We start from the raw sequence: 13,233 nt of genomic DNA, 5'->3' as shown, positions 1-13,233 counted from the left end.
TCGGGACTGTGAAACACTCCTTCTGAAGTTGCTTCACAAAGCAAAACCCAAGCAGAACGCGCCGTGGGAAGCTCCGCGTCATGACTGGAATGCGGGTCTGGGACCCGACAGGGGCAGGCCCCATGGGTCGGGGACACACACTCGTCACTGCACGGGGACCCGGGCCACGCAGGCTGCCCCGTCGGCAGCAGGCGCAGCCCTGGGCAGCCCTGCGCCGGCCGGGCCGCTGGGCAGAGGTGCCCGCCCGGCACAGCACGGCCACGCGGGAAGCGGGGTGTTAGGACGGACGGCGGGGTGGGCTCTGGAGACAGTCTCCTGGAGACTGGGTGGAAAATAAGGCAGGAGAAGGAGGGAAAGGTGAGCGAAGGGGTAAAAACACACAAGAGTAGCGGTTGATGGGCACCGTGTGTGTTTCCTGGGCTCGTAAATGCGCTCATCCCTTTTAGAGCACCCAGGTGGTTGATTTTCTTATATTCGAAGGACCAATAAAGACAAATTTCATAAATAAGCTAGTGTATAAATGCGATGTCAAGAAGCATATATATTTTCCTTCATATGTTTATGCTGTTTATCAGATTTGGAAAGTAAGCGAGTCCTCTGGGCTATTGAAGGCACTATATTTCAAGCCCTATTCACTTAGGTTGCTACTGGTTTTCTTAAATTCACTTGATAGTAGCAATTTCGGGGAATAATAAAGGACCCAGCCGCAATGAACTCGCCAAAGCCCAGCCTTAATATTAGCAGGAGAATTTATTAGAAAAATTAAATTTTAGCTACAGAAGTATGGCAAACTCTTTCTGTGTATATCTCAGTACTGGCTGGTGGGCCAAGCAAATATGACTGTGATATCTAGAAAACACCCAGTTTTCAGGATTCAGGTGAGAACCTACAGGGTTATTGTTAGCATTAAAAAAGTCCAGCCTCTATTTCATCAACTGAAAGCCGAGGTTTTACCTTTAAAACCTAACTGTGTCAGGACCACGATTCGCCATCCCCTGGCCACGGGGTCGTCAGCCGCGGCTGTGACGATCGTGGAGGACGGCCCGATCACCCGGCGCCCACGTGCGGAAGAGGAGTGTCTGAGGCTGGGGGCAAGCTGCTGTTCCCTGCACCGTGTCGGTGCGACCGAGGACTAGGAAGTTAACGGTGGCATGGACGGGTCACAGAGTGACCGCCCACTCATCTCCACGATAGTCACACTCTTCCTCGGTCAAAACACTGCTGTCAGTTTTCGGAAAGAAATGCGAAGACAGCAAAGAGCTGGGAGCCGCGGGGTTTGGGGGAACGGTGGAGCACGTCAACAGACCCTACTCGCCGTGCACCTGCAGGCGGCCGCCGGCCAGCCGGCTCTGGCGGTGCCGCACGGTGACGTTCCGTGCCCGCAGACACGGGGACGCGGTTAGGTGAGACTGGTAATGATGAGGATAAAAGGTTTGGTTTGGAAACGAGGAAGACCGCCTTAGCCGTGCAGAGTCCTGGGGAGACCCACGCGCAAGCTCGCGGAGTCTCCGACGGGGAGGCCTTTGGGCAACGAGCCCATGACTCGATTCTGGAACCCCCAGCTGCTGTCTCTTAGGCGTTAGATAGACGTTGGTGAATTCTGTAGTTCTTAAGCTTTGCCGTCTGGTCCTTACAAACGTTGGCGTACTTGACTAATTATGCTACTCCCTATCACTCCGTGAAAACAAGAGAAAGTAAAGCACAGACGGGGGGCGGAGTCTGTCCCCCTGCAGAGCGGGGCGGGGCCGTCCGATCACAGAGGGCGGGGAGTGCAGGCCACGCTCCAGGGTAACCAGCCCCCTGTCTTTCTAGAACGATCTCCCTCGGAGGCGTGCCCTCCAGCAAATGCGTCTGCGTGTTGGGAGGCCCACGAGAAGCCGTGTGCTCTCCCTCAGACGCCAGCCGTGTCTCCGGGCACCGTTGCCGGGGCCGTCAATGCCGTTTCCCTCATCTCAGCCACTGAAAGCGCCCCATCCTTCCAGACTCGAGGGAGCTCACCGCGTGCCCTGTGCTGGGCCCGGAACACGGGGTGAGCCTCCCTCGGTCCCAGTCCGCCTGTGGACTCGGGGTGCTGCCTCCCCGACGGTGTCCGACGGGGCCCCTGGGCCTCCTTACTCAGCATACAGCCTGCTGGACCAGCCGCCGAGGCTGCGTCCGACTCGCGCCGGCGGGGTCTGGCTCTGCGGTGAGCAAGCCCGGACCTGACTGTTCACAGGCCCTCACTCGGGCCAGATCCTCGTCGGGGTTTAGAGCTCAGCCCCTCTCCCACACCAGACTCCGTCCCTACAAAGCCCTGAGGGGTCAAGGGTCGTGCTTTTCTTCCGAAACACAGCACCCTGCGAGCAGCCTACGGTGACCCCCGTACCCACGCGGGGCCTCGGGCCTGGGGTAGCAGTATTGTCATGCTTACACTCGGGTGCGCGTTGGCAGGCAGCATTTGTGGGGCACCTGTCATGGGTCCCCGTGCCACGCCCCAAGGATATTAGTGAACGAATAGCCAGGACACACGGTTTAGACAACAAAGAAAGTAAGTTAGCAGCAGCATGGGTCAGGTTGAAAGGCCCAAGCGGTACGGAGGGGAGAAAGGTGTGGGGGAGGTTCACGTGGGGCCAGGGAGGGGCGGGAGGCCGGACAGATTTCAGTAGCCGCCGGACGTTAGGGAAGGTCTCACCGAGAAGGCGATTTGAGCCAAGACTCAGGAAACAATTCCTCTGACACGCGCTTCCTGTGAACTAGGCAGCAGAGCCCGCCTCCCCGGGGGCCCTGCCCACACAGGCCACCCACCACCACGGTGGCCGCTGCAGGGCGCAGAGCCGGCCTCGGGCCCGTGACAGCACCGAGCCCGGCGCCATGCAAAGCTCCGTCCGCGACCTGGCCTCGGGCCTGAAGCACGGGAAGAGGGTGACACAAGAGTCACTTCACGGCACCGACCGCAAACACAGCTCCTCATCTACAGGCTCTGCGTCACGTGTTTTCCAGCTGGTTTCACCACCGTTTCGGTGACACTTGCCCCACGCTCGCTCGCTCACGCCTCCGTACAAAGGCGGGCCTACGAGAGATGCCGCCCGCCGTTATTGGATGCTCCTCGTTTTCAGTGCCCGGACGGACCCGCCGGGGCTTGGTGGGAAGCAGCGCGGGGCTCCGTGCGTTCTGACCGGGCGAGCCGGCGCCGCCCGAGACCCTCCCGGAGGGGCCGTACTTTCAGGCTCACGGACGCCGGGAAACTCGTTTTTAGGCCGCTCGACTTCGTGGGGACAAAGTTTCATTCTGTGTATTGGTGTGTAAACATCTTCATGCGTGTGTCTGTGAGAACGGGTACCTCCTTTGAGGACCATCAGTGGGAAATAACCCACTAATAAGAGCTAGCGTCAGAGTTTTAATTGTCAGGAAGTTAACATCCCAGCTTACGGCGCGAGGAGAGACGGGCGGCTGTCGTCGGGGTCGGAACGCCCATGGCTGACGGGGCTTCCTTCCCATGAGCGGTGGGCAGTCCTTCCCTCCCGGGTCCGACGAACTGGACACAAAGCACCTGCCAGCGTTTTCATTTCTTTTTCGTGTCCTGGTTGGCTCGTGAGAATGTCCCCACCCACACTCCGGACGGGAGTCCCCGGTGGGTTCCAGTCCCTCCTCTTCCCAGAAGATGTCTTTGCCGAGCAGCAGCTGGCAGCCAGACACCCCCGGAGCTCCGGGTGCACGGGCTCAGATCCCCGCGTCCTCCCAGCCCCCGGGTGACAGCCTCCGCCCTGGGCCGCACGGCGGACGGTCCTCCCCTGCCTTCAGCACCCGCGGGCACACCCACTTCTCCCCCAGCCCGTCTCCGTTCCCCGAACTGGACCGATTTAAACTCTCAGAGCCTAAAATCACAGAACTGTGGGAGCCACCTCGACCCGGGGGAGCGAACGCTGTCCAAACGTGAAACTGGCGACTGTCCATCATGTTAGAACACGGAAACCCTAAAAACTGACTTCCAAAATGATGACCGTTTTCTCCAGTATGTGCTGAGCTGCAACTCCAAATGGGAGTTTCCGTTGGATCACAATGTGATGTGTTACGCCCTGCGCCACGCTTCCGGGCGAGAGGGTTGATTTCACAGCGGCCCCCGGGGAGTCCCTGCAGGAAAGGTTAGGTATCGCTTTGGACTCGTGTGGGAATTATTGATTAACCTTCTCCTCCTGCTCACGGACAGCCTGAATCCTGTGTGTGTGTGTGTGTGTGTGTGTGTGTTTCTATTTCTAGCAGTCCTCTTTCCTTCATTGCCTTATTTTTCCAGTTTCCTCTGCCCCCACCCCAGGGTAGGAAGTGGTTTTTATTCCACATCATCCCACTGGCTCTTGATCGTGACGGGCCGTGCAGCTTCGACCCATGGAAAGAGCCGCCTTTCGAAGGCAAATTTCGGGAGCACGTTACCCCCTCCCAGTGCCCCCGCGGCCTCGGGAGCCCTGGAGCTCGGGAAGTTTCTCTTTGTGGGCAGCTCACCTTCGGTGACACTTTCATCACTCGGAATGCTCACTTCAGCTTTAAACTGTTACTGTACGGAGCGTTGACACCACGGGTACGGCGTCGGTCATACACTGCTTCGCAGTTTCCAAAGCGGTAAAAGCCGTGTTTTAATCCTGTGTCACTGCCCTCCTGTTTCAACGGTTGCTGTGAAGAGCAAGCAAGCAGGCGGAGTGACCATTGTCACGGGTCCCCCTCGGAGGAAAGATGAGGCTCACGGCGGGTCAGTGACCTGCCTCCTGTCCCTCGGGGCCCGAGGTCTGTCTGTGGGTGGCACCGTGCGGGGGAGGGAAGGCTTGCCCCCTCCAGCTCCCCACAACCTCCGGCGGACCCCCAGTGCGGCCACAGCCGAGTGAGTGGACATTGTACCCTGGCTGACGTGGTACTTCCGTGCCCGGTGCCACTTCTGACGTGCGTGTGGCTGAGTTCGTGAGGGATGTGTGGACATCGGACACGGTAAAGATAATTACAGTGGAGCATCAGCTGTCCTGCTCACTTCCGCTTTAGAGATCATCGTTTTCACTGGTGTTAGTTGTCCACACAGGTTCCACCGTCCACTAATGAGACACAGTAGTGGTGTTATCCTGCTGGTTCCCTCCAGCAGTGGAGCCTGAAACAGGTTATGAGCTCAGCCAACCTCGCCGGTTCGATCCGTGTTACCCGTGCCCATAATTCACCGCTCAAACAGGCCCGCGTGCCCTGCAGTTGCTGGGGGGCGGGGGGGGGGGGGGGGGCGTGACCACTCGCGCCCCGCTCCAGCGCTTCCGCCCCCAGCTTCCTCCTGGGCACCGACCCTGAGGACGTCCCACTGCGTCTGAACACAGAGCGCCTCCCTGGAAAGAACCTTACAAAGCGCCTGGGCCAACCCCTCAGGTTACAGATGAGAACACCGACCCTCCCAGGGGGTCTCAGCCCACGCAGCCTCCGTCCCCAAACCAGCGGGAGCCTCCGAGCGGTCTCCTAAGACTCCCCCCCGCCCCCCGCCCAGCGAGTTACCTCCCCCCGAAAGGCACCCCCCGCCTCTCCCCCCATCAGGCGCATTAGGTGCACGCCCGGCGCCTAATCGCCTGCTCAGCAGCCCCGCGGTGTTCCATTAGCTGCCGCACCTAACGGCGGCTGGCCTTCCACCTGCGCTGATGGGCGCTCATTAACCGGGAGGCGGGCGACCAGCAGGACTGAGCCCACACGGGCGTCTCGCATGGTGTGAGTTCAGCATCTTTTCAACGGCGTCTACGGTGGGAACCGTTTCCCCTCCGCAGGTTGAGGAAGAGAAAGAGGAAGTGCAGATCTCGAGGAGTGGGGGGTCGGAGGCCCCCTAGCGCCCGTCCAGAGCAGAGCACAGGCCCCTCTCGCCCCAGGCTCTGTAAGGACCGGGAGGAAGTGCGAGAGATGCACCTGCCCTCTGGCAGGCGGGTCTGGTCTGATCGGGGCTCTGCCGTGCTCAGCAGTGGGACTTGGGGCCAGTGACAGCCTCGCCGAACCTCGGGCTTCTCCGCTGTGAGCGGCCCTCGGTCGCTTTGCTGGTGGCCTGGTGGCCAGCAGCGCACCCTGAGGTTGCCTGCCGTGGTTAACGGTGCCTTTCCCCAGAGGGCACCCATTTGTCCCCTTTCCTGACGCTCCGACCTCCACCTCCACCGCCTGACAGCCTGCCTTCGCCTCATCTCTCGGAACCTCGCTCCCTGCCAGGCCCTGGGGAGGAGCCTCGGCCCGCAGCCAGGGTCAGGGACACACTGTCACCTCACTTCCACCCCAAGTGTCACCGCTGCCAGGGCCCTTGGCTCGGGGCCTCACCCGCGCCCTCAGCCATCGCCCGCTCCAGGTCCCAGAGTGTCTCTCGCGCATGAGCACCGTCTGGCACCTCGTGTGGCTCAGATCCGGGTGTCACGGCTGCAGTGTGCCGTGGTGTTTTTACTTCACGTCAGTCTTACTGTTGAAAGAACCTGTTCCCGTCATTTAATTTCTTCCTGAACGTCATTGTTTGGAGTCGTCGCACATTTCACACCACCAGCAGCATTTTTAAACGCGTGCAAGGTATTCATTTACTAAGCTTTAAAAAAGTCACCGAGTCCCTACTTTGTGCTGAATGAAAAACCAACCCGCCAGGATGTCGAGGGGGTGGGGCGGCCGTGGCACGTGGTGGTGGTGGTGACCGGCAGGAGGCGGGGGAGGTGAGAATGCGCCCAGAGGAGCCTGGGACACCGTGTGGGGCGTCGGTGAAGATCTCGTAGGTGCTATGGAGACCCAGCTGAGACCGGAACGCCCAGCTGGGACCCTGCACCCTGAGGCAATGGCGGGGAGGGAGCCCTCCCAGCGAGGGGGTGCACGCGAGAACGGAGAGACCCAGGGCATGGCGCGCAGGGCCGGCTCGGGCGGCCGAGGGTTCTGGGGCCGCGCTGGCGGCGTTCGGCTCTCAGGTGTGCCCCGTCGGCGCTTGCACCGGCGCTGGGAGTCGGACACCGCCCTCCTCGCCGCGTCGACCAGGAAAATTAGCGGCCGAGAGGCGAGGTCATCGTCTCCTGGACACACAGCTGACCAGTGCAGCACTGCGGTCTTCCTGCAGACACAACGTCCAGGCCCGCACCCCGACCGCTCTGCGGGCGGCGGCTCGCTCCTGTCTCCTGTCTCCGTGAAGCACGGACCATTGTTGCTTGCGACGGGTTCGGGCGGCAGGTTTCTTAGGTCAGACGTTGTGTGCTCGAGTGTACTGGGTTACGCTGACAGTAACGTCTCACTAATCCCAAGCACACTGATGTCCGACTGCAGCGTCCCCGTCTGCCCTGCTGGGCACCACGGGGGGGGGGGGGGGGGGCACACCACGGAGTGACGGTCCTCCCCCGCTCTGTCTTCTCCCTGTTCCCGCTGCCCGCGCTCCACGGCGTCACGACACACCGCTGGCTGTCCTCAGCGGCCCCGCACTCCCCGCCGAGCGAGCACTCACGGGGAAGTGTGTGCCTCTGGAGCTGAGCCGTGAGGGAGTGGATTCGGAGCTGGACACCGGGGAGACACAGAAGCCCGTCGCAGTCACTCTCGCGGTGGAGGGACAGGAAGGAGACGAGTCTCCGAACACACACGGGGCGGAGCAGCCTTCTCGCCCACGGCTCCCAGACTGCCTTTCACCGTGCCGGGAATCGGGGTGCGAGGAGCAGGGGCGGGGAGCCCCGGCCCCCAGTCCCATGGGCCCCCACCCATGTTGTGTTCTCGACACCCCCAGAACATGCGCCAGGGCCTTCTGGGGTCCTTGGAGGCCCTTTGGAGGGTTGTTCTCTTCATCTTTTTCTCCAATCATTGGTCCTTGGGTCAAAGTCAGTTCCCAAGGACAAGTGGGCAGCACGCCTCCAGGCGACCGCAAGAACCAGGTGCAGCAGGTAGGCTGGGGCCGCCGTTGAACCTGTGCTGGGGCAGGGAACAGTCCCTGGGCCAGAGTAGGCGTTGGATGTTGTATCTGCTGAATAAACGGCAAAAGATAAATAATAGAAGTCATAAGTGAAGAACGTTTTTTGTAAAAAGTCATTCCTTAGAACTGAAACATTCTTTACGTCTAATTATTTCCTGTTTGTCAGTGTTACACAAACATACACACATTAGCAAACACAAACACACCCAGATCCATGCACACGGGTTTCCGATTATACTGAGGGCGATATATATTGAATATATTCAAATATATATATATTGTGCCCAGTGTACGCAATATATGCAATATACATTGCACTCGGTATGCACCTGACCTGAAATCCTTTTCTCTTTTAGCTGACTCCCATTTGCATAGCAAAGTAATTACTTCTCCCGCTGTGCTGGCCACCACTCAGAGCAGGGAGTGCGACTGGGGACTCGGAGCTGGCCCGTTTCCGTTCTGCGGGCCAGCGCCGTTAGCCCACTTGCCTCCCTTCTCGCAGAAATCGTGCCGTTTAAGCTGGAAGATAGCAGCCCCTGCTTCTATTAGGAGCAAGAACCCTTTTCTGCTCCATAATATGCTCAATTACCTTTGGATTGATCCGTGAATAAATTATAATCCAAATAGACTTCTTTACCTCAAAGCTTTGTGGGCTTAAGGTATCACTGTTGATTCATTACGCTGTCACTTTTCTCTCGGCAGCGGAATGCTCTTTCCATCCGGGCCCGGGCAGTTGGAGCGCGAGATACTGTTATCTCTGAACGAGTAGGATTTAGCTCTTCCGGTGAGAACAAATTCATCAGCGATGAGTCCCCGGAGAAGCTATTGAAACAAAAATCACACCGTTTCTGAGCTTTTTCAGTTCATCAGTTACAAAGCAGCTCCTGAGAGCTCTAAAGAACCTTTTTCCTTTGTTTAAAACATAGAGCACGGCGCCCACGCCCTCTCGCCCCGAGTTACCTACGGCGGGCTGCGACTTTTTCTGCAGGAGAATAACGAATGGTGTGGCCCCGCGCCGGCTGCTGGCCGCCGGCCGGCCGCGGCTGTCCCCGCAACAGGAGATCAATTAGCTGTGTGTTTGGGCGGGGGTTTGGGCGAAGCGCTTCAGTAGTCATCCCCGACCGCTCGCACGCACCGCGGCCGGCTACGCCTTCATCTCCGCGCTCGCTCTCGGAGCTCCCACCTGCCTCGCGCTGTTTCTTCGGCCAGATCAGGACCCCCCCCCCCCCCCCCGCCTGAAGGGAGTCGTGTGGGGAGGTGGCCCTTTGGTGCGGGGGGTTGATCTTCTTCGTTTCTGGAGAGTTTGCTTTTAAAGTGTTCGGCACGCAGAAATGCCAGAGGCGTCCTAACACACGCCGTGTGATTTGAAAACAGAAGCAAAAACAGAAGCATGTGGCCCCGGCCGGCATGGCTCGGGCGGTCGGAGCGGCGTCCCGTCACCTTTCGGCTGCTGGCCCTGTCCCCGGCGTGGGCACCGGCCGTCCCTGGCCCCTGGCCCCTGGCCCCTGGCTGGGGCGCGTCCCGGAGGCAGCCGACCGGCGCTTCACTCTCACGTCGACGTGTTTCTCTCTCTCCCTCCCCCTCTCTCTAAAAAGCAATAAAACAATGTCCTAGGGCGGTATTTTCTGTAATTGTTTGCGGCGGTCGACCCCATTTGCCGTGAAGATAAGAAAGTAAAAACCGAAGCTACAAAAAGCATTTAACCTTCTTACACGAAGGCAGAACACCTTGAACTTCTCCAGGCTGCGCCCGGGCCCGGGCCTGTCTGGGCAGCAGTGAGGACTGCACCCTGAGGGGCCCTCGCCCGCTGGAGAGGAGGACGGGGGGGGCGGGCAGGGCCGTCACCGACGTTTTGTGTGGGTGGGCTTTCGGTGTAAAGAAACATCTGGCAACACTTTCCCTTCTTTCCCATCGATTCTTCTGGCGAACACAGAGCAGATCCCGTGGGAGTTCACGGTGCGCTCCACGGAGAGCCTCTCCCCAGGACCGATTACAAAAATGAGCTCGTCTTCGGATCCTGGTGCCGGCAGCCCGGGAAAGGCTGCATAATTTACCCGCGGCAAACGTGGCCGGCCACCGCAGACAATTACAGGGAATTCCGGGCTGGCAGATACTTACTGAGGCCGTGTTCCGTTCAGCACCAGGGGACTTCCTGTCGTTACTGTTCTTACTCATTCCCATCACTGGAGCAATTTGAAATCACCATCGTTTAAATGGAAACTTCATTTCTTTCCCTTTGGATAACGAATAATAAAAAGGAGGGAAAGCCTCCTCTGGTCTACGTTTAAAAGGAGAGGACTCGGAAAGTTCCAAGGGTGGAACTTCCTCGGACGACTTAGGGGACTCTGAGATGGGGCTAGACAGTGCGGGGCAAGGAGGGGAGACCCGGTCAGGGAGGCGGGTCCGGGAGGGCGCTGCAGGTGCCCACCGAACCCACCACCAGGGGGGCTCTGCGAGGACCCGGGGTCCTGGGCTGCAACACCACGTGCCTGAAGGTCTTCAAGAATACAAGCTGGGAAGTAAGGAGCCCTGGTGTGCAGGAGAAGAACGGGGGAGGGAGGGACACCCCAATGTGCAGAAGCGTCCACCACCCTGTGCGATGTTTCTGGGGTCCCAGGGAATCTTCTGACGCCGAGTGTGATCCCTGCCACCTTGCCGGAAAAAGACATTTCATTTTGAAAGAGGACATTTCAAACTAGCATTACATTTTCTCCATTAAAGAGACTTACGTGTGTGCTAAGTGGTGAGGATTCGTGTTATACTCTTATTTATTCCATGCTTTTAAAAATGACAGCATCAACTTATTTTGTGGTAAAAATCAATATACTGTATTCCCTCCCTCCATCATGTCGTTTCGGGCCGCCGCAGTCCTCAGACAGTGTGATTTCGGGAAGCGGGAAGGTGTCGTGATGCGGAACACGGTTCCGGTTTCGTTGTGTGTAAGCTGATGTGGCATTCCTCGCGTGGTTTCCACTGGTTTGACTTGCTGACGTAACTGCAGCAAATTGATCATGGAGAAAGCGGTCTTCGGAATTGCCACGTCCGTGCGCTCTGCCCAGATGAATTTCCAGTGGCAGTCCGGCTTAATTAGAGCCTCTTCCAGTCCCGCCTCCCCCCCTGCTGGCGACCCCGGGGGGGGAGGGGGGTGCATGTTCTCCCGGGGCACCTTGCTCCCTGGGGGGCAGGGCCAGTGTCCCCAAGGGAGTGTGCCTCTTCACCTGCGGGCTGACCGGGCCAGGCTTGGAGCGCGGCAGAGTCCAGGCCTCCGTCCGCAAGGTCAGCGGTGTGCAACCTCGCTCATCCCACCGCACACACGAAAGCTGATCACTAAAGTTCTGTGGCACACCAAGAGATGTGGGTTTTTGCCAGTCTGACAAAAAAAAGGCACAATTTTCATGGATTCTTCGCCAAGAAAATAATGATAGTAGTGACCTACCCTATTTGTTCCAGAGTGACTTGTTATAAAGTCAGGTGCCTGTAGTTGTATGGTTCCGGTACCGAGAGTTAGCCAATCAGACACAGCCTCACTGTGTGAAGTGACCAATCAGGTGCACTCTGTCACATGACCTGTACAGACAGAGCACGCGCACTGCATGGCCACTGCTGGGTCGGCGGCTGTCACTGTTTCAGACCGTCTAAGAGAGAAGGGGTTGGTGGTCCTGACTCGACAGCCCAGATGCTGCACGTTGTACAGACTCTGGCGGCACGCCCGTGCACCTCGGGATACCAGGTGACCGTCGCTGAGCTAGATGAATGAATAGTGTGAGGGCACTTTCTCGTTAAGCTGAGACCACTTACACTGTCCCACACCCCAGAGGTGTCCTTCTAAATGACCTGTGTGAAGTCCAATTGAATAATAACCTTGAGGTTTAAAGCTCAACGGCGCGATTTTGAACACTGATATGGCTGGTTTAAACACTCGGGTATTTCCTTGGCCTTTTCGCTTCTAGTTTGGTCTCTTTCATGCAAAATGAAATTTATTTTCTATACTGAGAAATCAATATCTTTACCATTTTGTGTTTAGCTCTTCCAGTGAATTGCAATCAACATGCATTACCCACTTGAAAGAGCCGTAGTAAGAATTTGAACACAATAACACAGGGATGCAGGTTGGAACTTGGGCAAAGTGCCCGCACCATTGACGGGAGCATCTGTCAGGGCTGCGGCCGTGTCTGTATTGTGCTAAAACCTGGGGAAGGGGGAAAGGCCCCCTTCGATGGACCTCACCCTCTGTCCGTGCGAACTGGACCGGGGGCCTGGCTGACAGCTCCTGGTTCCAGTGGGCGGCTTTGGTTCACGATTACGAACCCTATTCCATTTAGAAATGTAGTTTCGTTAACATTTTCGTTCCTCAGACACACATACCTGGTAAGAGCGTGCTACCCCCGTGTCCTTTCCAATAAAGAACGGAGTCTGGCCCCCGGCACCCGGTGGCCCGGGAAGGTGCACGTGAGACTGTCTCGAACACGCATTCGTTTGCTCGCACGTATGTTCACATCCTCACAAGCTAACACGCTCTCTCATTCGTGTGTTTCCCTCCTAGAAACTGCCCAGTTTCGGGCCCTACCTGGAACAGCGCAAGAAGATCATCGCGGAGCACAAGATTAAACTGAAGGGGGAAGGCACAGCCCCTCCGCCCCCCGAGAGACAGCCCTTCGTCCTCAAGAAGCCCGTTCCTTCCGTCAAGGTAACAGTGCGGCCACAGCGTGACGCGTGTATCCGGCTGTTTACACGTACCGTGTGGTTTAGTGTCTGTGTGTCTGCCGCCCGCACGGACCGCCCCCACCTGGGTCGCCGCGGCACCGAACGCTGAGCTGCTTGTCCTGGTTTTCAGAGCCGGTCCTCCCTCCGGAGTCCCGCGTCTCCGTGAACCCCACCCACGCTCTTTCCTGAGCCAGCCTGGGTTCCGCCCTGCCCCTCGTCCACTCGTGAGTCCGTCCCCAGGGCCTGCCACTTCCGTCTGTCTCTCCAGCCCCTCCTCTTCTGTCCTCCCCTTTCTGCGGGGACCTCAGTACAATACAGGCTTCGCACAGCCTCTCCTGGGACCCCGGGACCCCTGCCTGCTGACCTCCCCCTGCCGTATCCGCTGTTATCTAGTGCATCCTCCAGCCACACGCTCTGCACACGTGGCTCAGACGTGGTCCCCGGGCCGTGGATTTATTCCAGCACGTGCTCTGCACACGTGGCTCAGACGTGGTCCCCGCACCGTGGATTTATTCCAGCATGTGCTCTGCACACGTGGCTCAGACGTGGTCCCCGCACTGTGGATTTATTCCAGCCACATGCTCTGCACACGTGGCTCAGACGTGGTCCCCGGGCCGTGGATTTATTCCAGCCACATG

General features: G+C 58.3%; 1 protein-coding gene across 1 annotated transcript in view; it reads left to right on the top strand.

Moving 5' to 3' along the window:
• Window positions 1-13,233, top strand: part of DPYD (dihydropyrimidine dehydrogenase) — a 323,607-nt gene that overhangs the window by 297,953 nt on the left and 12,421 nt on the right. The window contains exon 19 of the mRNA XM_028503389.2: window positions 12,435-12,578. Within this exon, the coding sequence (XP_028359190.2) occupies window positions 12,435-12,578 (144 nt within the window). The remainder of the gene's footprint in view (window positions 1-12,434; window positions 12,579-13,233) is intronic.

Source organism: Phyllostomus discolor, chromosome 14, assembly GCF_004126475.2.
Source record: "Phyllostomus discolor isolate MPI-MPIP mPhyDis1 chromosome 14, mPhyDis1.pri.v3, whole genome shotgun sequence".
Taxonomy (NCBI): Eukaryota; Metazoa; Chordata; class Mammalia; order Chiroptera; family Phyllostomidae; genus Phyllostomus; species Phyllostomus discolor.
Note: the sequence above shows the minus strand (reverse complement) of the source record. Positions and strands in the feature narration are given on the sequence as shown.